The 26,811-nt window shown below is 36.7% G+C and overlaps 1 protein-coding gene across 1 annotated transcript in view; it reads right to left on the reverse strand.

Annotated features, from left to right (window-relative positions):
• The window catches only part of LOC121967510 (protein LAX PANICLE 2-like), a 35,357-nt gene extending 15,980 nt beyond the window's left edge, over nt 1-19,377 (reverse strand). The window contains exons 1-3 of the mRNA XM_042517791.1: nt 18,824-19,377; nt 18,696-18,749; nt 18,528-18,606 (exon numbers count right to left, since the gene is read on the reverse strand). Coding sequence (XP_042373725.1) covers nt 18,528-18,606; nt 18,696-18,749; nt 18,824-19,113 — 423 coding nt within the window. The 5' untranslated portion in view covers nt 19,114-19,377. The remainder of the gene's footprint in view (nt 1-18,527; nt 18,607-18,695; nt 18,750-18,823) is intronic.
• Nucleotides 19,378-26,811: the final 7,434 nt, after the last annotated feature.

Below are 26,811 nucleotides of genomic sequence, written 5' to 3' on the forward strand. Positions count from 1 at the left end.
TTAGTTTATGTTTTTATTTGTTCAACTAACGTTTGCTCATCTTTACCGAGTTCAAATAGCAAGAGATAGTTTTAAATTTAATTTGTAGGTTATTTACCCCCTGTAGCTAGCCTAATGCGGGCCTACACTGTGTCACATAGGATAGAAACTCTTGCTAAATTGTTAGTCAAAATCAAGATGCAGAAGAGGTTACTTATGGAGGGTCAAAGCTCATCATAGAAGGAACTCAAGCTAAGTCTAATGAGCCCAATACACTTATTCTGAAGAGGCAAGGCTAACCAAGAGCAAGCCAGTTACCATGGACCCTATCTCGAGATGAATCTCGACTCACCTTCTAGCTTAGTGTCGGGCCCTTGCACCCTCTTTCAGTCTTAGTCTCTGTGTCAGCAACTAAATCACCTTCTCTCTCAGTCTCAATCTCAGCGACTGCCTCATCTTCTAGTTTAGTCTCAAGCCCCTGAATTCTTTCTAAGTCACAGTCTCAGTCTCAATCTCAACAACTGACATACCTTCTCTCTCAGTCTTAGTCTCAATGACTGACTTACCTTCTTGCTCAGTCTTAGGCCCTTGTACCATCTCTCAATCTCAAGCTCAGCAATTGACTCTGTTTGTTCTCAAGGTTATTCCATACCAACATCACCTTTTTTCACCTTCAAGATGGACTCCTGCCCTACATAAGCTCATTGACATTGACTATGAATATTTCAGGACATGACATTCTAAGAATGGAGGAACAATTGCTAGGTTATCATATCTGATCTCTTAGATACTCTTTACTAGCATGTGGCACTGGATGAGTAGGGAAGCAATCAATGGCTGTCAAATCCAGTCTCCTCACCAACTCTTACAATAATGATATTTGGGGTGGTGTGGAGGTGCTCTCTTGACAACTATATAACCCCTCTCAAAGGTAATGAGAGGAGATTCTAAATTCTCTTCAACTCCACCAGGTTTTAACTTTCTTCTCCATCTTCATTCTTCAATATACCATCTCAAAGAAACCCTAATTTGAGGATTAGAGTGACCTAGGATTCATTCCCTGTTTAGTCTAACCCTCTATTTGAGTGTCTAAGGTCTTTTCATTTCCTTTATCGATGATTTTCAAAGAGTGTGCATGTAAGTGAGTTTGTTGATTGGTGGCTTGACCGTCCACGATATTTTGGAATTCAATGTTTGCAAGATTCTTATGCATGGATATAAAACATTTTTCAATGTTTTGAAGATATTTATGCAGGGATATAAAAAATTTTATCCATTAATGCATGTTTTTTTATTAGTAATCTAGATATTCAGTTCTTATTATCTGATTAATTTTAGAGGTGACCAACCCAACTATACAGAAGTTTTCCACCGTATTGGGAGATTATTGGTGCAATCATTCTCGGGTCAAGGTTGACCAGTTAACTAAGCTAAAGTGGATTCAGATTTGAGTTTCGATGTTTGGACAATATGTTTTGGTAAATATGTGAGAAGCAGTCAAGTAGGTCAAGGTTAATCGGATACTTGATTGGGAAAGTCTTAACTCAAGGTTAGGCAAAGTAAAGTCCTAACTCAAGGGTTAGGCAAAGTAAAGTCCAAGTGGATCAAGGAGGACTGCACGTTAGGAAAGAAAAGTCCTAACTATAGTTAGGAAAAGGAAAGTCCAAGTGAGTCAAGGAGGATCACACATTGGTAAAAGAAAGTTTAAGTGGGTTAGGGAGGATCACACATTGGCAAGGAAAAATCCTAATTGAGGTTAGGCAAGAGGAATATCCAAGTGGATCAAGGAGTACCACACTTAGTGATCGGAAGTCCAATGAGAAGTTGGCAAAGAGAAAGTCCAAGTGGGTCAAAGGTTGATCGGACACTTGGAGGTCGTAAGTCCAATAGGGAGTTGGCATGAAACGAGGAAGTTCTGACGTAGCAAATTTTCGAAGGTCATAACTTTTGACTCTAATATTGAAATAAGGTGATCTCAGATGGAAAATGAAGCTCCTTTAGAGGTCTACACATTTTTCTATTTACCAATCGATTAGGTAATAGATTAGAGGGGGAGGGTAAATCGATTAGGTAATCGATTAGTTAATGAAGCATAGTACACAAAGTGTCTTGATCGATTGGGTAATCGATCAAGATCTTTCCTAATGGACTAGGTAATCAATTGAGAGAGTTTGTAAGTGAACAGTAAGTTTCTGAATTGATTAAGTGATCGATTAAAGTTGTCAATCGATCAGGTGATTGATTGAGAGAGTTTCTTCATGATGAAATCTGAGTTTCCCAATCGATTAGGTGGGAGGAGAAACTCGCGATAAACAGTGAGCTTCTTAATCGATCAACTGATCGATTGAAGCCAAGCAATTGATTGGCTAATCGATTGAGAGAAGAAGAAAAGAGTCATTGTGAGGTTTGGATAACTGGATTTGCTCAGATCTGACGTAGTAATTGATTAGGAGTAAGGTCAATCATTGGGAACCCTAATCTGTAGGATATAAGGCGTTCGAAGGATTCAAATCAACAACTCTTCTTCTCCGCTCACCACCAGTTCTTGGAAGACTCTGAGAGAAGTGCTACTATATTTTTGAGTCTACAAAAGGTATTTCAAGAAACAAGAGATCAAGAAAGTAAGGTTCTCAATTGTATTGTGTATTTACATCTTATTTCCATTGTATTTTTATATGTGAGCTTGTATAAGGTTTCTCTATCTCCGAATTATTTTTAAGAATAAGTGTTTTCATAGTGGAGTGTGTGCATTGTGTGAATCCTTGGGTTAGTCATCTCAAGGAGGTGGTGTTGGTGTAATCGACCTAGGTTTGATCGGTATGATCATGATTTTGATGTGTATGTCAAAAAGTTTAAGTTAGACTTTCATATGTGTTTGATATGTATTTGAGTCTTGTAGGACTTGATGAAACACATGAGGAACTTGGTGCGGCCAAGTTTGGGAAGCTCATCTTAGGGCTCAGATCCTTGAGTCGGTGAAGGATGGTGGAAGATATCCAAGGGACCGCCAGACGAAGAGCAATGGAATAAAGCTGAGGGAAGTGAACTTTAAGGCAACGCGAAGGGTGCATGGAAATGAGCCACAGGCTCGGGTACATCTGAGGGATGAAGGCCGAGGAAGAGGGCTTCAAGGGCGACTCCGGAAAGGATGAGTGTGAGTGAATGTAAGGTACCAGTCAACTGGTACTCTGGACCAGTCGACTGGTCCAAATTCATGAAGAGCACAGAAAGGTTTTATGCTCATCGGCTATGGAGATCAGTCAACTGGTATATGATCGTTGGCAGAAAATGAGTTCTGCAGAAAGCCGTTGGCTGTGTCTAACAGCTACATCAGTCGATTGGTGCATGGACCAGTCGACTGATGTCAGGTTGAATTGATATGATGATCAACTCTCTCATCTTATTTATAGGTACCTTTGGGGCATGAAGGAAGTTATTCATGCTTGTTGAATAACTCCTAAGTTCTTGCCTAAAGCTTCCAAGTCTTCTCTTCCTCTCCAAACCTAAGTTTCATCTTTTAAAGAGGAAGAGACCATTGTGAGAGGTTTGCTCCACCGAGAAGGAGAAAGCTCTAGCTGGAGATTGCCGGGGACTAATCCACCGAAGGATTAAGGGTTCGCCCACCTCAAGAACAAGCCGTGGAGTAGGAGCAAGCAATCTCCGAACCACGTAAAGGAATCGTGTTAGCGTTTGTGTTCTTTACTTATTGCTTTCATTGTTTTAGTTTCATTTTCACTTGTGCAAACTAACCTGGTAGAGAAGAAATCAAATTGGGGGTGACCTAGCTATTCAACCCTCCTTCTAGCCAGCCACCGATCTCCTATAGATGGATACCAAGTAAATCCTAGTGTTAGCATTTCTTTGAGTTTTCCATTGTAACATATCAACAAGATGAAGCGATTAGAGCTAATCCCCCCCTCTAGCTCCCGTATTGTCATAACAAGTGGTATCAGAGCGAGATCACTCTTCTTTAGACTAATCACCAAGAGAGCAATGAGCTAGAGGAAGAAGAAGAGATTGAAGCTTGAAGCCCTAATTTCAACAAGTTGAAGACTTATTTTCAAAGAGTACAAGTTCTAAAATGGAGTGCCAAGATGGATTTGGATATGATATACAAACACCTCCACCATTCAGAATCGGTAGCTTCAACCTTTGAAAATCAAGGGATGAAAATTTCTTTATGATGGAAATAAAGCAATGATTTTCTCTAATGGAGGAATTACAAGCTTCGATGAATAGCAAAGGGAAGCTTCTCAAGAAAAGAAAATGGACCAAGGAGCAATTAAGTGTTGGAACCCCAAGGTTGTTTTGGTGTGATCAACAAGTTAAGGTAGGTCCTGTTTGTTTTAACCTTGTGTCTAAGTGTGCAGGAGCTTAGGAACACAGGTAGTCGAGCGGAAGACGCAGCTAGCGAGAAGGACAGCAGTCTGAGGGACGAGGTGCTGCGGAAGAGTACACCGGCGGACGAGAAGGAAGCGTGCGGTGGTTCCGAGGGACGAAAGCTGGAGCGGAAGATTGCTCGGGGAGCAAGAGACGCAGCTAGCGAGAAGGACGGCACGCGGTGCGTCCGAGGGACGAAGACTGCGGATGAGTACGCCGGCAGACGAGAAGGAAACACGCAGCGATTCCGAGGGACGAGAAGCCGGAGGGAAGCTCGCTCGAGAAGACCGGAAGTTGGGTTCGGGTGAGCCCTTTTCCGGATGGCAGAGATCACCCAAGCGAGCGGATCCGGAGGAGAAGAACCGGACCGAGGAGGGACTGAACCAGAGAAGAGGTCCCGGACAAAAAAGTCAACGCTGTTGACTTTGGGCTCCGGGGCGCCCAGAATAGTCTGGGGCGCCCGGAACCCTTCCGGGCGCCCGGACCCTAATTTTGACCAGGATCACAATTTACGTGATCTGAACATTGGGGGATAAAGTTTTATCCCCCCAGGGCGCCCGGAACCCTTCCAGGCGCCCCGACCAAGGCTATAAATATAGCCTTGGTCCAGAAGCTTTTAATCAATTCAGAACTCACGCATTTCTTTCAAACACTTGTACGCTTCCTGTAGTTAGCTTCTGTTGTGCACTTCAACTTTGTAAGAGGCTTCTCCGCCTGAAGGAGAAATTCTAGTGCGATCATCTTTCTTGGATTAACAACCTCCCCGGTTGTAACCGAGTCAAAACCTGGTGCCTCGTTTTCTGTTCTGATCTTAGTTTATTGCTTTGATTATTTTACAAGTGTCAGTTTAAGAGTTCGAGAAGGGTTGGTTTGTGTTTTGATTTCTGCAGGGCTATTCAACCCTCCCTTCTAGCCGGCCCAACGGTCCTACATTAAGAATATCTGAGGCAAGCGATAAGGTAATCAAAATTTTAGTTATTTTATTTCCTAACAATATTTTGTGCAAAATAGGCGATTACAAGACTGCAAACGAATTATGGAGAAATTTGGCCAAACTCCATGAAACTCCACTCTCAATGGAATTTAAGGAGAAAGGCAAAGAGGGAAACTTTTTGTTCTAAATACAAGAGGATTCAGAGGCTGAGAGATGCTGAACATTTGAGAAAGGAATTGAAGAAGCATCCACCTCAAAAATTGAGGGAGAGAGATCATTGACATTAGAAGAACACGAAGCCTCATCATCGAGGTCAATGAGAAAGAAGAGGTGGTGCCTCCATAAGTCAACAAAGCACAAATTGTCAAGGTATATCAATTTCAAGTTGCAAAAATAAAAATCACATTATATACTTTGAGTGTAGGAAAAAAGAGTACTACAAGAGTAAGTATCCTAAATTGATGAAGAAGAAGGCTCAAGCGACTCTCAAGTTGAAGGAGAAGCCAAAAGAGGTCAGGCCCATAATACAAAAAGGGAAGGAGCACATTGTGTTTTTCTTATAATCAAAGAGGGTATTATCGAAACTAATGTTCAAAGGGAAGAAATCCAACCAAGAAGAAAGGAGGAAGCTCAATTCAAGGGGAAACTTCAAAGAACAAAGTTAAGGTACTATTAGTTAATGATATTTATTTAAATAATGATAAAAGCATGCTAGATCCCATCTTTATTATTTTAATATTATTTATCATGAAAATAGAAAGTATAAAAATTTAAGTAAAATTATAAGTCATTTCATGTTAGAACCACCTTACCAAAGGATAGGAAGGTAGAAAATGGTCTAGGCAAGAAATCTAAGATTTTTAGATATATGCCTAAAAAGAAAAATGCTCAAGGAAATCAAGAAAAATCCAAATGTAAAAATTCAAGAATAGAAAATCAAGTCTTGAGGTCAAGACTTTATAGATTGGAAAAGACTCTTAAAAGAATAAAAAATATCTTTAAGGGGTCAAATGAACAAGATCGAAGGGTAGATCGGTAAAATTCATTCAATGGTAAGAAAGGTTTGAGATACAAACCAAAAGTCAAAGAGAATGTGTCATCTTATCATAGAGTTCCATATAGTTATGGAACTAACCTTAAGTCTAAGAGTCGAGTTAAGGAAAAAAGGGAAGTTATCCCAAGAGGTAACCTTGAGATGACTAGTATGACTAAGCTTTTAAGAAGACTAAAAAAGTCATTAAGAAAGTCACAAGGAAGGTTATTCCTAGAGTTGACCTAGAGATGACTAAGACTTCTATGAAGTCTAGAAAGGTCATTAGGAAGGTATCAAGGGAAGTTATCCCTAATAAATACCTATAATACCCAAAAAGCACCAATAGATTTTGTGTTCCTAAGAATGTGCTCTTTATACCCTAGATGGGTTTAGAGTATGTCAGCTATAATTGGAAGGGTAGTTAATCCAATCTTGGTGAAGTTGACACTTTAGGGTATTTCAAAGTATTATATACCTTGAAAATAAAAAGTTAATTTTTACTCTTAAAAGAGTAAAATGTGCCAAAAATTTAAAATATGGGCTTATTCAAATTGGCACAAATAGGATAGAATCTAAAAATTGTCAAGTTGAGATTTTGACATTTTCTAGGGAGAAAAAGGCAAAATTAGGTTTATTTCTAGATTTAGCGATTAGTTAGTGATATTTAGATAGTTAATTTAGGTATTTTTATTTATGCTAAAATTACTATATTTTGCATGCCCTATCACATATCATGACATCATTGTTTTTGCATTCATATTGTTATGAAAAATATCGCATGCCATGTTATACATACATTATTTAGCCATGATGTTTCTCTTTTGAAAAATATACATTAGATGTATGTCATGATCATTTTTATGCATTATTTTAATATTTTAAAATTAAAGATAATGACATAAATTGACATCCTAAGTTAGCTAATCAAAGTTTAAATGTTTACTTAGAAATGTATGATCCCTTAGTTTAGGGAAAATTTTTGTTACATCTCACAAAAATTATAAGGTTGGCTTGTTTGTGCGTTGAGACACATTAGATATAAATGAGATGTTAGGAAGATGAACAAAACTCAAAATATTATTTTAGTGTATCTTTTTGGAGTTATAGTATCATTAAAATATAAAATTATGTGAAGTCCAATCATAGGGAAAGTAAGTTTATAAGTCATGTGCATTTAGCCCAAATATCATGGTTGGAAATTTAATTTTGAAAATCATTTCAAAATTATTTTAGAAAACCTTCGTAAAGTCTATCTTTTGATAGTAATCACCATTGATTAGTTAGATACAAAGTAGAGTGAAACATTGAAGTTTTTTTTTAATGGCTTTTAATTGTGTATCAATCTTCGATAATGAGAGTTATTTTTATAGAAAACTATTTTCCTTGATAGTATATGATATAAATAATATCTACATAAAATTTCATAAATTTTGGAAAATTGTAGAATTATATAGGAATTTTTAAACTTCGATCTAAAATTTATTTTAGAAAATTAGAAATCCCAATCGATCAAGTGATTGATAGGGACTTGATTTAATTGATCGGGTGATCGATTGCTGATGGATTTTTACGAGCAGAACCCCTCAAATCAATCAGGTGAGATTAAGAGTAACTTAATCGATTAAAGCCCAACTTCAATCGATTAAGACATGACAAAATCGATTGGTAGCTGAAACCAATAGATTAGGAAGGTTGTTTTTTTGTTTAAGTGGTATGATTTTAGTCCATTAAAGCCACATTTAGTCAAGTTAACCATCCCTAATCCTCTGAAATACTTGTATAAGTATATTAGGGTAATATTTTCGATGAAAATAAGAAAGGAATGGTTAAAAGAGACTAATTTAGAGTTTAGGAGGAGGTTTAGTTTCAAAGTTAAATTTTGAACATTAAAACTTCAATTTTGGGTTTACTAATACTTTAGGAACTCCAAGTCATTGTTGGTGCAATGATAAGAGTTAGTACATGTTTTGAGGGAGAGGTCTTGTTAGAAGCAATCTTGAGGATCCAGTGTGACCATGTGTTTTGATATTTGGGTAAAGAGTTTAAGTTAGGTTTACCCTTGTATTTGATATGTGTATTTAAGTTGTGCATATTTGTAGGATACACATATATAACTTAGCTTTATGGCTTTGGGTCCAGTGAAGGATGGAGCATCCGAGAGACTATAGATAAGACAGCAAGGACAATCCAAGGGAATCACACTTTGAGGCATATGCGAAGGATGACATTGGGACAAGCAGTGGACTTGAATGCATTCAAGAGACGAGAGCCAAAGGAAGTAGACTTGAGGGAAAGAGGTCAAGGTTACAAGGAAAAGTTAAGTGAGTCGTGAGGGTCCGATTGTTGAGAGATTATACTCGAGGTAAAATCCTAGGTTTAGGATTTATTTGTCGATTGACAACTTTACAAGTCGATTGGAAGTGAACAGAATACTTCTATTCACTTGGCCAATGTTGAGCAGTCGACTAGTAAAGTCACCAGTCAACTGGTATTGAGTTGTTGGGATGTAACGGTCGAATTTCCACAGAAGGTAGTCTACTAGTATACTTACCAATCGACTAGTAGGCGGGGTTTTCCAACTTATGACCTATATAACCAAGGCTTTAGAGCTTGGTTAGATTTGATGAAATTAGTGGTGGTTAACCATAATTAGTAGTCAACAAGTTCTCAAGTGCTCTTTGTAATCCAAAAGGTCTTGAATGGTGTTGTGGTGAGGTTTCTTCACCCACAAGGAGACTTGAGGTAGATGGAGTTTGCCGAGGGCTAATCCACCAACAGATAAGGATCATTCACCTTTCAGGTAGTAGTGGAGTAGGAGCAAATTATCTCTAAACCACGTAAATTGACGTGTAGTGGTTTGCATTTCTTTTCTTGTCTTTAGCTTTTATATTCATATTTATATTCTTTGTAATTCACTATGCTAACGAATACGTAGGAAAGCTATTTGGGGTAATGATCTATTCAACCCCTTTACGAGTCAACCATCTATCCCCAATAAGTGGTATTAGAGCAAGGTCACACTTCACCGAACTAACTGCCAGGAAGAGCAACTTTCACGGATGACCGACTTGATTGAATCATCAAAGTATGAAGGAGGAAGTCTATAGGACATCACATTTTGAATGATGAAGATAAACTTCTTTGAGACTGATTAGGACACTATGGTGGTTGTCGAGGAGTCATTCAAAGTCCCAAAAGACAAGAAAGGGAAGAGACTCTGACCACATTACTGGACAGAAGAGCAAACCTTACAATCAAAGGTAATATCAATTTTAATCAATATTTTATCTAATTATGTGATGAGTGATGTAGGTGAGTATGAGAACGCCCATGATTTATGGAGCAAGGTAAATATGGTTCTAAGCGAAGAACCTAAGCCTACACACAAAGAAGAAAAGCCCAAAGAAAGGGACGAAGTGGTTCAAGTGGAGGAGGAGCAACCCAAAGGTGGCATATGTTCAACTTTAAAGAAGAAGGAAGATGAGGAGGTATCATCCACATCTTCAAGGGTTGAAGAAGAATCCAAGACAAGTGAAGAAGAAGTCTTGGAAGTTAACCTTCCAAGCATCTCCACCAAAATCAGGTCAAAGGACCACATTGTATGCTTTAGTTGTAATGAGAAGGGACACCACAAGAGTATGTGTCCAATGGGTAAGAAAAGGGTAAATCCTAAATTCATTCAAGTTGTTTTAGATGTTAATGTGGGTTGTAGGAATGAAGAAACCAAAAGGTGGAGAATGCGCATTGTGTGCTTCACATGTGGGGAGAAAGGACACTACCACACCAAATGCCCTAAGAAGAGGGAAATCAAGAAACTAGCGTATTTGAAGAAATGAGAGAAGAAAAGGTCATGTCGAGGAAGAGCTTCAAGGGTAAGGGAGGTATACCCTAATTTGAATTATAATTTAAATTTTTATTTTTCCATGCATGCTAGGATGGATAATGATTATCATCATATAGCAATAAAGAATTTTGGCTTTAAGTATCATGATAGAAGTAGAGTAAATTTTAGAATTAATCCTAAGGTACCTATGCATGATAAACTTAGATAAATTAGATTCTCATTACCTAAGGAGAAGAAGGTAATGGAGAACCTAGGCAAAAATCCTAAGAAGGGGAGATGCATGCCTAGAAAGATGGGTAGGTCTAGGAATGTCCATGGTGGACAAGTCAATTCTAGGGTTAGGAATCTAGAAAAGGAGAATCAAGCTTTGAAGGTAAAACTTGATAATTTGAAGAAAATCCTAGAAAGATTCAATGTTAGATCTAAGAGGTTAAGTATGGTGTTGGGTAGCTAAAAATTTAACAATGATAGATCAAATTTGGGATACCGATCTAATTCCTCCAAGGCCAAGAAAAGATCATATGCTAGGGTGACATATGATAATTGCAAGAGAAGAGTAACCAAGGGAAAGGGAGAGCCATCCAAGGTAAATGAGAAGAAATATGTTAGGGTTGCATATGATTATGGCTAGGATGAGGTGTCCAAGGTGCACCATTGTGGTTTAGCCATAATGGAGAAAGCATCTAAGAAGATGGCTAAGGTTAAGAGCTCTAGGGGAAGTTCAAAGAGTCAATTTAGGACTCATAGCCAATGGATCTCAAGTGGATATTACTTGGGATTCTAGATGAGTCATGGAATGTGCCAAAGTGGTTTAGAGATGAACTTGAGTCTCAAATTCAAGGAATTAGCATAATCGGGTTTAGTTTCATGCATAAAAAAATATGAATTGGATTCATAGTGCATGAAAATTGGTTTTAGAAGTATAAATTCCATATAAACTAATGCTAGGGATGCATTATGGTTTAGTATATGTAGACACATCAAGAGAAAGCCAAAACTAGAACTTTAGGTCAAAGTTCAATCGAACCATTTAGATAGTTTTAGATTTTGTGTCAATCTTGGGATTCGAAGTATATACATTTTAAAATATATTTTTCCCAAGTATCATGAGTAAAATAGACCTTACCATAAAATTTAGAGATTTTTGGATGTCTATAGAATTTTTAATACATTTCTAAAGTTGGGTCAGAAATACTATTTGGGTCGAAAATAGGATGTCAGTCGATTGATGAAGATACTAGTCGACTAGTAATAGTGTTTATCAAATACAGAATGGTTATGTGAGGTTATTTTGATAAGGGCAGTCAACTGAGATCTAAGGTAGTCGACTGATATAAATCTGAAATTATTTTTCAGCATTGGGTTTGTTCAGGACCACTCGTATAGGTGTATGAGATCTTTGGGAGATAAATACATGAGTTTATAGTCAATTTGGATGATCAAGTTTCGACAATTGGGATATTGTTGGAAGCTTTTTGATATCAGGCAAAGAGGGAGAAGTAAGGTCTAAGTGGCAAACCTTAAATAACTTTGTGGTGAAAAATTCCTAACTCAATGGGAAGCTTAGGTGTACGAGGAGCCTTGTGATATGTTCCAATACATGTTGCATGTTTCATTAGCATGATTGATTATTATTATATTTTCCTTAACTTAAACGTATTGTCAAACATAAAAAAAGGAGAGATCATTGAAACCAATCTTGAGGGTCTGGTGTGACCATGTGTTTTGATGTTTGGGCAAAGGGTTTAAGTTAGGTTTACCCTTGTATTTGATATATGTATTTGAGTTGTGTAGGTTTGTATGATTCACATATGACTTAGCTTGATTGTTTCGGATCCGGTGAAGGATGGAGCATCTGATGGACTGTGGATAAGGCAACAAGGATAAGCCGAGGGAAGCACACTTCGAGGCATACACAAAGGATGACATTGGGACAAGCCGCGAGCTTGAATGCATTATGCATTCGAGGGACGAGAGCCAAAAAAAGTAAGCTTGAAGGTAAGAGGTCAAGACTATGAGGATAAGTCAAGTGAGTCATGAGAGTCCGAGTGCTGAGAAATTATACTCGGGGTAAAATCCTAGGTTTATGGTTTATCAGTCAACTGGTGACTTTGCTAGTTGACTAGTTCAGTTGACTGTACAATCGACTGGGAGTGAACAGAATGCTTCTGTTCGCTTGGCCAATGTGGAGTAGTTGACTGGTAAAGTCATAAGTCGACTGGCATCGAGCCGTTGAGGTGTAATGGTCGAATTTCAACAAAGGGTAGTCGACTGGTACACTTACTGGTCGGCTGGTGGGCGGGGGTTTTCCAACCCATGGCTTATATAACCAAGGCTTTGGAGCTTGGTTAGATTTGACGAAATTAGTGGTGGTTAACCCTAATTAGTAGTCAACAAGTTCTCAAATTCTCTTTGTAATTCAAGAGGTCTTGGTTGGTGTTATAGTGAGGTTTCTCCATTCACAAGGAGACTTGAGGTAGCTAGAGTTTGTTGGGAGCTAATTCACCGACGGATAGAGATCGTTTACCTTACGGATAATCGTGGAGTAAGAGCTAGTTATCTTCGAACCATGTAAATCGATGTATAGTTGTTTGCATTTCATTTCTTGTCTTTAGTTTTTGTATTCGTATTTGTATTCTTTGTATTTTATTGTCCTAACGAATTATAAAAAAGCAATTTGGGGTAACAAGCTATCCAACCCCCTTCTAGCCAGCCACCGATCCCTAATAGGTTTTCCTTAAAAACATGATTTTTTTATATATATGGATGAAGAGTCAATGGAAGATAGGGAACCTTCATTGTAATGAATGCTCTAGGTTGAGTATTGAAGACAATGGAATATTAGACATTTTCATTGTGATGAATGTATGCTCAAAGTTGAGCATATGGTAGAATGAAAGATATGAGATTTTCATTGAGTTCCTTTGACAAAATTGACTCTTAAGGTGAAAAGTTTTTTATGTGTGTCAAATAGGGAAAAAAATATAGGGTTTAAGTTAAAAATCCTCATTCATGCTTTAGCATGGGATGAAATTGGGCTAATTGGTTAGCTTAACTTAAAAATATTATCAAACATTAAAAAGGGAGAGATTATTGGTGTAATCGTCCTCGGGTTAAGGTTGACCAATTGACTAAGCTTGAGTGGATTCAGATTTGAGTTTTGATATTTGGTCAATATATTTTAGTTAATATGTGAGAAACAGTTAAGTAGATCAAGGTTAACCAAATACTTGACTGGAAAGTCCTAACTGGAGGTTAGGCAAAGTAAAGTCCTAACTTGAGGGTTAGGTAAAACAAAGTCTAAGTGGATCAAGGAGGGTCGCACATTGGTAAAAGGAAATCTTAGCTGCGGTTAGGCAAAGGAAAGCCAAGAGAGTCAAGGAAGACCGCACGTTGGCAAAGGAATGTCTAAGTGAATCAGGGAGGACCGTACATTAGCAAGGGAAAGTCCTAACTGAGGTTAGGCAAGAGGAATATCTAGTTAAAGGTTGATCAGACACTTGGTGGTTATAAGTCCAATAGGCTTTTGATTAGATAATAGATTTAGGAGGTTAATCGATCAAATAATCAATTAGTTGATAAAGCACAATACAGAAAGTGTCGTGATTGATTGGGTAATCGATCAAGATCTTCCCCAATCAATTGGGTAATCGATTGGGAGAGTTTATAAGTAAATAATAACTTCTAAATCGATTAGGTGATCGATTGAAGCTGTCAATCGATCAGGTGATCGATTGAGAGAGTTTCTTTGCGATGAACAGTGAGTTTCCCAATCGATTAAGTAATTGATTGGGAGAAGAAACTTGCGACAAACAGTGGGCTTCTTAATTGATCAGGTGATCGATATAAGTTGTGTAATCAATTAGCTAATCGATTGAGAGAAGAATAAAATAACCGTTATGAGATTTAGACAGCTAGATTTGCTCAGATCTAACATGGTAATCAATTGGGAGTAAGGCTAATCGGGAACCCTAATCCACGGTATATAAGGCGTTCGAAGGATTCAAATCAACAACTCTTCTTCTCCACTCTTCACCACCAGTTCTTGGAAGACTCCGAGAGAGTACTGCTACATTTTTAAGTCTATAAGAGGCATTTCAAACAACAAGAGATCAAGAAAGCAAGGTTCTCAATTATAGTGTGTATTTATATCTTATTTTTTCATTGTGTTCTTGTATGTGAGTTTGTACAAGATTTCTCCACCTCTAGATTATTTTCAAAAAGGATTATTTTTCATAGTGAAGTATGTGCACTGTGTGGATATTTGGGTTAGTCATCTCAAGGAGATGGATACCAAGTAAATTCTAGTGTTAGCATTGCTTTGAGTTTTCCATTACAACATATCAACAAGACAAATCAATTGGAGCTAATCACCCCCTCCAGCTCCCGGAGTGTCCTAACACACCAGTCAACGACATAAATTGAGAAACGTAGATGGATCCTTACGAATGCTCTAGCATCACGAGTTTTTCAAAATCCCCAAGTGTAATATGTTATAGGTAAAATTTGAATCTTCATTATTTAACAAGTTCGTCCCATCTTTTACCACCCTAGAGGAGTCATGCATGCATGTGATAAAAAAAAAGACGATAACACTTACCTCACATGCCCCTCTACTGCTTACCCAGAGCCATGCATGTATGCATGGTAGTAGCTCTTCCAGGGTGACTCCATACATTCTGTAAAGGGGTAAATGATTGGGGGCATTTGTCCTATCGCAGTGACCTTTTACACGGAGAGGTCAAGCACTTAGTGAGGTATTTTCGCACCATTGAAAATTGATCTCAAGATTTATTATAGTAAACACCCATATAGATATCAACTGCGTCAACCTGTAGGGCACTATGCATGCATGCATTGGAGTAAAAAGGTGATATCTCTCACCCCAAGCGGCCTAGTATCGTCACCCCATGGCAAGATATAGGCAGGTAAATCACAGGGGATATTTTTGTCCTAGCACAAGGATCCTTTGTATAGAGGAGGTCAGATATCCAACGAGTCATTTTACACCCGCTGGAAATTGATCTAAATACCTATTGGAGCAAACACTTATGTACCAATTGCCCTAACCCGTGGGAGCGCGATGCAAGCGTGCATTGGTAGAAAAAGGTGAAACCGTCACTTTAGCGGCCCCTCCAGAGTGGCTCCCCACTGTCTGGAAGGGAGGCAAATCATGGGGCTTCACAGAGCAACAACAGCGCATGTAAAGAGTGGTTAAGGCAATCAACAGGACATTCCGCACCTATTAGGAATCGATCCCAGACTTATTAATAGTTATGAACTAATTGCGTCAGCCCATGGAGTCGTCATGCATGCATGCATTGTAGTAAAAGGTGATTACGTTCACTCCAGATGCCTCTCATAGTCCATCTCCAAGTAATGTGAAGAGAGGTAAATTGCAAAGTCAACTTATAGTTGATCGCTAAGTGGCTAGGAGGTAAAAGAAATTTTTCCCCAAGGGCATACAACCGTTAGGATTTAATTTGTTATCCTCTAACAAACCTACTCCATGTATTATAGCAAAAGGTGATTTCATTCACCTAAGCACCCCTCACATCCCATCCTAGGTTATGTAAAGGAGGTAAATCACGGAGTCAGCTGTCCGCTAAGTTAACTATGGGATGGGAGAGATTTTTTTCTCCGAAGATATGCACCCGTGCCGATGTATGCATGCATTTTGTAAAATGGTAAAATTCATCGTCCTAATGACTCTCTTCCCCTGACTGTTTTATATTATTGGGAGAGAGTAAACCAGTAAACTAAAATTAGTTATCACATGGAAAGATAATTTTTCAATTTGTATCAAAATTTGATATGCTGTAATTCTATAAATTTATAATATGATAATGAACTCGATTTATGTGAGATAGGGGTGTTAAAAATAAATCCGATCCGATGATCCAACCTGAGTTGATCCGAAAAAAATCAAGTTCGAGTTGGGTATTTTTGGATTTGGGTCAGGTTCGGGTTGGAGGGTTTTCGGGTTGAAATTTTTTGGATTGGGTCGAGTCGGGTTTAGGTTGACCCAGGTTAACCAAAATATAAGATTTAGTGGGTTTTTTAGAATTAAATTAAATTTTATTTTAAAAATTAAGATATTTTTATGTATATTAATATCAATGTTAGTATGATAATGATGGAACATTGAGGGGGCGTTTGGTTTAGGGTAATAGGAGTGGGGAATGTGAATGAGAATCATTGATTCCCATTGTTAATGTTTGGATTATAGGAATAGGAATAGGAATAAGGGAATGAATCCTTGAAATTGGGTAATAACTCATTCCCATGTACCTCCCCTTCAATGAGCCATTACCCTATTTTCATCAATCAAAATATTCCCTTATTCCAAAAATACCCTTGACTTAAAACTAAAATTTTCTCCATTAATATCAAATATCAAAATATATTTATTTATTTTTTCTTTCATATCACTTATCTCTCCTTATTCTCTCTCATTATATTTTCTCTCTCATCATAGTTTCTCTCTCATCATTTTATCACACACTTTCTCTCTCCTTAATCTCTCCTATCACACTCTCTTTCCTCTTTTTTCTCATTACACTTTCTCTCTCATCATACTTTCTCTCTCCTCAATCTCTTCCATCACACTCTCTTCCTTCTTTTTTTTCTCATCACACTTTCTCTCTCCTCAATCTCTCCCATCACATTCTTTTTTCTCATAACACTTTCTCTCTCATCATACTTTCTCTCTCCTCAATCTCTCTTGCCACACTTCCTCCTTTTTTCCTCAACACACTTTCTCTCTCATCATACTTTCTCTCTCCTCAATCTCTCTTATCACACTTCCTCCTTTTTTCCTCAACATACTTTCTCTCTCATCATACTTTCTCTCTCCTCAATCTCTCTTATTGCACTTACTCCTTTTTTCCTCAACACACTTTCTCTCTCGTCATACTTTCTCTCTCCTCAATCTCTCCCATTATATTCACTGTTCTCTTTTTCTCTCACCATACTTTCTCTCTCCTCAATCTCTCTCATGACACTCTCTCTCCTCATTTTTTCTCACTATATTTTCTCTCTCTTCATCCTCTCCTATCATACTTTCTCTCACATCATATTTTCTCTCATCATGCTCTCTCCAATCACACTCTCTTTTTTCATTTTCTCTTATCACACTTTCTCTCTGTTCATTCTTTCTTATCACACTTTCTCTCTCATAATACTTTCTCTCTCATCATTCTCTTTCATCATATTTTTCTCTCACATTTATCTTTCTCTCACATATAATTTTTTCTCTTATTTTCCTTTAAGGGTAAAAAAGGAAACTTTGATTTATTCCGATAGAAGATATACAACTAACCAAACATTGCTTTTAAGAGTGATATCCATGTTCATACCCATTCCCATTACACAATACAATGATTCTCATTCCGATTCCTATTCCTAGGAAAGAACCAAAGTAAGATTTTGAGATAAAAGTAAAGAATTATAGAAAAAATAGTTGAAAAAATCATTTTGAGTAAGATTTTCGGATTATCTCGATCAAGTTTGGGTTGATCGAGTTGGTCAGATTCAAATTTAGATTTAAAAATTTTAGGTTAAATTTAGATTCGGACCAGATTCAAATTGAGTTAAAAAAAATAAAAAATCAATCCGATTTAATCCGATTGATCCATCTAAACTAACATCCTAATATGAGCATCAATGTACGGACGCATATAGTTACGATTGGTGAGCAATGATTGCTATAGATGCTCGTATACATGGTACGTGCATGCATGTCAATGTTAGGTGAGCAGTGGCCTTTCACCGTGTGGCCCGAAGACAATACAAAATATATATATACACACTATATATTTTTTTTTCCTTGTTTCTTTAGAACTCTAAAATTTGTCCTCCACCATTCCGTATATTCTCTTCCTTCGTGCATGGCGTGTCGGCTGACCCTACGTTAATATAATTCATTTTGTGGTCTTGAGTATTTATATATTAATTTCTGATCCAAAAGACATGAAAAGTCCAACGTACCCCTCATATCATATCATTAGGTTCTCTAGGTCGTCACCCAATCACCTCATCAGCCTGTACCTAAACAAGCTTTAAATCGAGCTGAGAACTACTGGTTTGCTACTCAGACATGTATGTCCTACCTAATTAAACCATGCATCACTACTGCCTAATGCCTATAACTAGCAGGCACTCTTTCAGTTCCCAGGTTGTTTTCAAGAATACATATATATATATATATCAAAAAAAAAAAAAAAATCCCCAAACCACCAACCATGACACAACCACAACCACATATAGTATGTGTAGAAGATTAAGAGGCAATCAAGACGTAATTATATTAGAGAAAACTAATTAATGAAATAAATCAATAATGCATGTGTACGTACCTCAGCTTCCTCCTCTACGTTTAGACGTAGCTTGTTAACTATGTACTTCATGAGCAGTCTCACTGTCATTCCACCGTCCCTTCAATTAATGTGAAATGCGATTAATGAGAAAGCTAAGTCAAAGAATAATGCTAATTGAGCTCTAGCATTGATCTGAATTATCTGTACCTTATTCTCAGGTAGCTCTTCGCGATCTGAGGCAATGGAGGGTGTTGATCTCCTCTGTGTGAATTCCACATATAATTAATTGGTCGATCTAGATCCATTAAAATTACTGTGTGATGCTCGAAGCTTACCGAGTTCGGTCGACCTGCAGCATGAACCAAAGGCCGGCTGGACTTCTCGCCGGACTGACCACCCTCATCGGAGGCTCGACGGCCTTCGATGAAGACGACGGGCCGCCGCCGTCGAGCAAAGGGAGCTCTGTCGTTGCCGGCGTCTGTGGAGTACTTCTTCTCCCTTCTAGTGCTGCAGGCGGCGGGGTCCTGGCGAGGCGCAGTTGGAGCCAATCGGCGTCGTCGTCGTCTTCTCCTTTTTCCGCTTCAGTTATTTCTTGTTCTGGTAGCCGCTGTGGCGCTTCATCCATGGAGGAGTCGATCGGTCAGCTTTCCTCCTGGCGTCGGTGGTGGATCATCGTCGTCTCCGTGAATCGCAATCCTGCAGGAAGACTCAGGAGGAGGAGGAGGAGGAGTTCCACCTCATGGCGGTGCATGGCGGTGGTTAAGAGAATGCGGTGTGATTACCGCTGGGTTATTTCTTCCTTGGCGTTTTATTGGCAACGGAGAAATTTTCCAATTTCATTAAGTACTATCTTATTTTAAGTGGACCCGTACTAATTAAGGGATTTTCATTTATGTTAATGTGCGATATTAATATTTAAACAGTAATATAATATAATATTTAAAGAATAAAGATGATTAGTAGACCCTAAATAATGAATATTAATATTAAAATCAATAGTATTAATTAATCATTTGTAGAGCTCTACACTCAACTTAATTTTTGGAATTCTTCACTCGATTAATTCGATTAAATAATAGTGGACGAGAAATTTATCGATCGTTTCAGTAACCTGAATCAAATCGATTCCCAAACTCTTCAAACGTTGTAAAATAATCTTGAGCAGTCAACGCCCTGAAAAGATTAGTCGTCTCGTCGTCGTGTTGTGCACGTGAATTTAGATTCCCGATATTCTAAAACATTGCTAAAATAATCCTTCCGCAGCCCGCGTTTGCAAACGTTGGCCTTGGCATGCACGTCAATAATTTAAGTGCACGTTTTGATAAAGAGTTCGATCGCTTAATTGAACAAAATTAAAATATATAGGTTTCATAAACCATTTACTTATTTATTTGTAAAATTTTAAAAAATAAAAATTATTTTATGTTAAACTTTCTAGCATAATTTATTAAAAAATAATATATTTATTTAATGAATATTTTTAATGAAATACATAAAGTTAAATTTATCCAATAAAATATTAAAAATACTAACTAATTTGGAACGAGTAATAAATTATTTTAATACTATTAACATATATTTTAATTATATATTTTTAAAAAATTATTGATCAATTTTATCTTTGATCGGAAGTCTTGATCTAACGATAAATTATTGTTATACAAGCTAGAAGTAACATATTCGAATAGTAGATATAATTATTGATTTTTTTTAATAAATTTTAACTTCAATAAATTATCAATCAAATTTATTTATGTAAAAATATTTAGCTATTATACATTGATAGTGAATTATTAAAAAAAACATGCATAATAATTTGTGGCAAGGACACAATAATAAGAGTGTGAAAAAGATAATGAAGGAGAATAAAAAGGAAAAAAATGAATTTAAAGAGAAATAATAGTATAATATTAAATATATTTTTTATTTTAAAAATATTTTTATAAAAAATATCCATTAGGAATAAGTATAACCAATAAATATTTTAAATTTATTAATTAAACTTAATTTTGCTCGGTAAATTAAATTTTTATCAATAAAAAATTAAAATAGATAAAACCTTAAATCTTACCGACAAAACCCTAAACAGCATACTTGCAAGTAAAAAACAAATGCACAGATCTGCAGGACGTCCGCAGCATAAAATTATTGAGAAAGACAATATCGTTTAGTTTAACTCATTTAACAACCACATTAACTAATCTAAACAAACTTGATTAATGCTTGCATTAATAGTGTCCCCTTAATTAACTATAAATATTTGAAAAACCAAATTAAGGTCTGCATCAAATTTTTAAACTCATCTTTATCATTTTTAATTATGATTTTCATGAAAATGTATCTTTGTTTTTTATTAAATGAAATATAAAATACACTGCCAAATCTCAAAAGCACTTGATATACAGATGTTCTGTTCAAACAATAAGGGTATCCATAGTAGAAGCTCCTTCGGAACTCTCACTGTCTATGTGGCTAAGGGGGCGGATCGGAGCTCCCTCTCATACTTTTGATTTAACAAAGGATCGGCTCCGTGTTACTGAGCCGCTCTTTTATTTTTTTATTAATTAAAAGATATATAGAATTTTTTAATTTTAACATGATACTTATGCGATATTGAAGGATTTCATGAACATAGTTTTACCCCTATGAATGCTCTAATGTAAAAGGCTAGCTACTTACTACCGATCGAACCAAGAACTTTCATTGTGCAAGCAATACTATTAAATCCGGCCCACTGTACTTAACCACACTATTAAGAAGGTGGAGTCTTAATTATATTTGTTGTTATCAGATCAATTAATACTCTATGACACAGATGCCTCAGCCATGATCTGCATGCATGCATCCAATTATTTCTCCAACACGTTTGCAATGTGTCAATATCTAGGTGAAATTATATATCTTACTATTAATAATATGATTCCTTACTAATTAAATTAATTATGATAAAGTCTAGAATAAAATTATATTAATATTTTTTTTCCTTTCATTAAAAATAATTTTAATTTTTATTTGTAATTTTTTTTCATGATTCTTTTTTAGTAGTCCTATATTTTAAGATTGATAATATTGTGAACGGAAATTTTTTTATAAATATTTTAAATTGACAATGTTAAAAAATATATTTTTCTGGATCTTTTGGTTAAAATTAAGTATAGTATCTGTTATTATTAGTTTAATATTTGATATAAAAATTTAAATTAATTCTTTATGAAAAAAAATATGTTGCATTAACTTATTGTTATGATTCTCGAACGTCCCTGGACTGATACACCATTACTAAATTTAATTTATAGACCTAAAATATTAATTTATATATATTCATATATTATATTACATGTAATATAACATGTCCGCTGCAAATGACGTCCACGATAGTTTTTATTTATTTTTTTAAGCTGCAGTTATACTAATAAAAGTTTACCCATTTATATATAACCTTTATACCCATCTTAATTAATTAGTTAAGATAGATCATTCATTAATCACATAAGTTGCTCAATATTGTTAAAAGCAAGGCATGCAGTATCTCTCTCATCAGTCCTAATTTTGTCTTTGTCCTTTGAATTTTGCTTGATCTTTGTTTACTACTAAGTACGTGTAGCGTCGGTGCTAGCTCTAACTCTTGTATTAACAAGAAAGAGACCTTAATCAATTTCACTGTTGGCCTTAGTACGTGCAAGTAATCAGTCGTTGTCGAAGAAGAAATTGGAGAGTTATAAAACAATAGGATGACTAAATTATTGATATCAGAAGTTTCAGCACTTGAATGGACCCATGCGAACCGACACTCGTAGAGCAAATAGAGAAGATGAAGGCCAATACAGTCCCAATTATACTAACTAAAACTAAATTGGTAAAGAATATTTTAATCATATAATAATATAATACTTTATGTATTTTTATTGAGATTAAGTTTAAATAATTTTGTTTTATGTTTTATTTTTTATTTTCATGAAAGGTTAATTATATTGGGCTCATAAAAATATAAAAAACCAATAATACCATCGGTCCCCGCTCGTCATATCCGACATCAACTAGATCATATAAGATACTCATGCAATATCGTCAAATGGATTGGCATGTCTATAGAAATACCAACTTACATCACCGTCAAACACATCACAAACCCAACAATCACAATACATAATCATAATCGTACATCCCTCATCATCGATGTACATCCCTCATCATCGATGCACGCTACCATCATCCACGTGATCTATCATTCACATCCACGTGATCTGTTATTTTTCAACAACTAGTGCATGTTGGTAGACTTCAGACACCATCAAAAATAAATGAAAGCTGAGGGCATCCTGTTTGACAATGTCTGAAGCCTACCATCATACACTAATTGTTGAAAAATAACAAAACCAGAAGACAGTGGTGAGGGGCGACCAAAATAATTGATCAATTCACCCTCAAGGCTCACATTTTATATCGTAGCAGTCTTCACAGGTGTCTGAAGCCTATCAGTGTGCACTAGTTGTTGAAAAATAACATAACCAGAAGACAGTGGTGAGGGACGACCAAAACAATCTATCAATTCACCCCTCAAAGCTCACGTTTTATACCGTAGTAGTCTTCTACTTCTTAGCCTCATTAAGATATAAAGATTAATGCATCAAATCTATCCTACCCTATTGAAATACCTAATTTTCCTTTCAAGATCACCCCTCAAACATCCTTACACGGGCATGTTCCTGTCACGAACGCCCCTCGGAAAATTGAATAAGAGACAATCCATATAAGATCCACAAGATATTCAAACATTCAATCAAGTAGGGTAATTAAGCCCTAATCACAACAATTCACACAAGAAAGAATAGATACAAACATGGCAAAATCATAGAAATAGGAATGTTGGCAAATCCACAAGAGTTTACATCAAATCTCCATTACAAATACTCCCTCCATCCTAGAACAAGAGATCTAATCCATGGAACAAGGAAAGAATCCAAAAGAAGAAGAAAAGATAAACATCTTGATCCCCAAATCCAAGAAAAAAAAGGGAAGAAAAGCTTATTTACAATGAAAAACCGTCTTCGGATCCAATCCTCGCTCCCCGGAGTCGAAACGTTGAAGATGCGCCCTTAGAATAGTCAGAAATCCCTCCAAGAAGGTGGATGAACGCCCAAATCTTCAATTTCCCCCAAAAGGGAGAAGATCCCCTTTCAAATCTTGAAGAAACCTTTATATAGAGGTGAGGTTCGGGCGCCACACGACCCTGAGGCATGGCCGTATGAGGTTCACATGGCCAGAGTCATTCCCTTCTCTGCCAACCTTACACGGGCGTGTGTGATACACGGCCGTGGCTTGCTTCTATCAATGCTCCCCTTGCACAACCGTGTAGATCTACACAGCCCGCACTGCTTCCGCCTCTAGAAACTTGGCATGGCCATGTGGTGTACATGTCCAGGGCCCTCTTGCTCACTGGAAATCCTACACGTCCGTGTGATGTACATGGCCAGGGCCTTCCTGGTCTCTGGAAATCTCACATGATCGTGTGGTGTACACGGCCAGGGCTCCATCCGGCTTCAAATATTTACACGGCCGTGTGAGGTTCACATGGTCGTGGCAACTTCCATCTCTGTTGTATCCACATGGCCAAGGAACTCCACACGGCCTGGGCAACCCCCTATGGCAGGGTCGTGTGAGGTACAAGAATGGTGCCTTCCTCCTTTGCTTCGCTTGCGGATTTGGCCTTAAACATGAAACCTTCACCAATTTCGACTCCTGTGTACAGAAAATGCATAAAAGCATATCTCCGAACAAAAAGAGTAAATATGCTAAAAGGAAAGCTGGAAGTATAAAAATACATAGACAAAGCATGTGCAAAGTATGTGAATGTGCGTCAAAACATGCTAAACAAGTGTATACAATCTACGCACATCACACCCCCAGACTTAAACCTTTGTTTGTCCTCAAGAAAAATGCTGTAATCTAAATTCATATGTTCTACAATGCTCTCATATCCCTAATGCATTCTCCTAACTCTATCAAAAGGTTTTATTAGTAAGCATGATTATGAAAACAAGTTAAGTTTGGCTCAAGCATAAGTACCCTGTGCACAGTGCAAATAAAACAACTCAAAACTCTTCAAGTTTCAATCTATGTCCTAGTCAAGTCGTCATCAAGTTTGAATTCCTAATGTTTCCAGTGATAGACAAGTAACCAGTGATAGACACTTAATTGCCACACACTTGGTTCATATTTCTCAATCAACCCAAGGTCTCAAAGGCGTGCTCAATCTCAAGAGAAGCTAAGCAGTCATTTCCCCAGTAACCTAACTCGGTCTCAAAGGGGTGACTAGCTAGATTCCACTCATGACAACTGTTTTTTATATCCCTTATTCATTTTTTTTTCTTTGCTTTTTTTTCATAAGTATTTGCATTGTGCAAATCTTATTCACAAATGTACTTTTATCACAAATGTTGGGATATTTTGATTTTTCCAAATGAGCTTACATGAGTTGAGCCTCATCCAGTAATCAAAATGAAGTTTGAGAAATCACCATGGAAACCAAGTACTAAACAAACAAGATGAATCATGACTATTTCAACGATATCAATCATTCAAGCATCAAATATAGGTGTAGTAAAGATAAGATCCTTAAGGTCAAGCCAAGACTAAAACTCATCTCCATAAGATACTTAGCTTATTTCATTCTACCCAAGATAGAGAAAAGAGGTACATTAAGCATACTACTAGCATCACATAAAACATCATGAATCTAGATAATGAACGTGCTAACATTTAATCTTGAAGACAAGAAAGCATATAAGTGAAGTTTTGATGTTCTCAAGATGTATGCCACAAGATTTTTAAAACAAAATGTAAGACATAAGCAAAAACAAAAACAAACAAAGCAATTCAAATGCATCTAATGCATTCCCCCAGACTTAAACTTTTCATTGTCCCAATGAAAACTAAAAACAATGCGGAGGAGATAAAAAGTAAGAGAAGTTACCAAATGATGCATGCCAAATACCCATGTCATTAACTTCTCCATCATGTAGTTATACTCCTCCTAATCTTTGAGTCCTATAAAAGAAGATTGACAATAAAAATTAAGTAGAGGATACATGTTTATTATAAAGAATGAAATGAAAGTAGAAAGAACTAAAGATAAATGAAAACAAGGAAAATGAACTTGGGCTGCCTCCCAAGAAGCGCTTGTTTAAGGTCATTAGCTCGACCACCTCATAAGATTCATCTAAATCTCGCTCTTAGAGGGGTAAGATATTTCAACACCCTCCTACCAAGGGCTCTTATTATGGAGGGAGCTTTCAATATAGGAGTTAAAAAAATGAAGTATCGCTCTCTCCATCTTCGTCTTCTTTAAAGTTCTTTCGGGTGGTCGAAGACGGTTCAAATTGAGCTTCCAATTATTAGCCCAAGTGAAATCTGCACATGTAAAGAAAATACAAATCTCCCACAAACATATTACATAAGATAGAGCCATAACCATATTAAGATAAGCAGAATAAGAAATAAAAATTGAATCACATCCAACAAAGTCAATGATAGGTACCTCTATAAAATTTTCCAAAAGATCACAAGAAATACTATCCTTACTTTGCTGAGAAATACCTGAAATTTCTAAACATGTAGATGTGACTTCCTCTGAATCAAAAGATGGTTCTGGCTCTGGCTCAGGTGTTGGCGATATCAAAGATGGCGATTATTGAGACTCAACCATATCTACATGAGTCCCTACACATTGTTCCACAACATGATCAATTTTTACAACCTCTAAGGGTTGTATGAACAAAGGTAGTGATCCTTGAGATGCTGCTTCCACAACATATCTCCCTACACATTTTTTTTCATATCATCATCATCAACACAAACATCAAAAAATAAACCAACATCTATGTCCTCAATAGGAGAATCAATAACAAGAGGATCAATAACTTCACTTGCAGTTTTAAGTTGATCTACCACATCACATTTATCATTTGAAAGTTCAATGTCACTATAACACCCTATAAAATTTGGAGGTAGATCTGAAAACTTATTTACCACTACATTATCTTCACAATCCTCATATGAAGAGTCTTCATCTTTATACAAATTCAAAAATCTGCACTCAACCTTACCAGTGTCACAGAATTTTTTAAAGTCATAGTTCTCATTGACCCCCACTAACCTTTGTGGAAAAGGTACCCTTAGTGAAGGTCTTGGGAAAGGTACTTCTAATTTCCCATATTCCCTTTTAGCTTGTGGAGGAGATTCAACTTGCTTATCTAGTGTTGGTATGATCAATCGTTGAGGGAAAGGTACTTGTGGCATTTGGGAACCTCCTGGAATAATGGAA

Source organism: Zingiber officinale, chromosome 3B, assembly GCF_018446385.1.
Source record: "Zingiber officinale cultivar Zhangliang chromosome 3B, Zo_v1.1, whole genome shotgun sequence".
Lineage (NCBI taxonomy): Eukaryota > Viridiplantae > Streptophyta > Magnoliopsida > Zingiberales > Zingiberaceae > Zingiber > Zingiber officinale.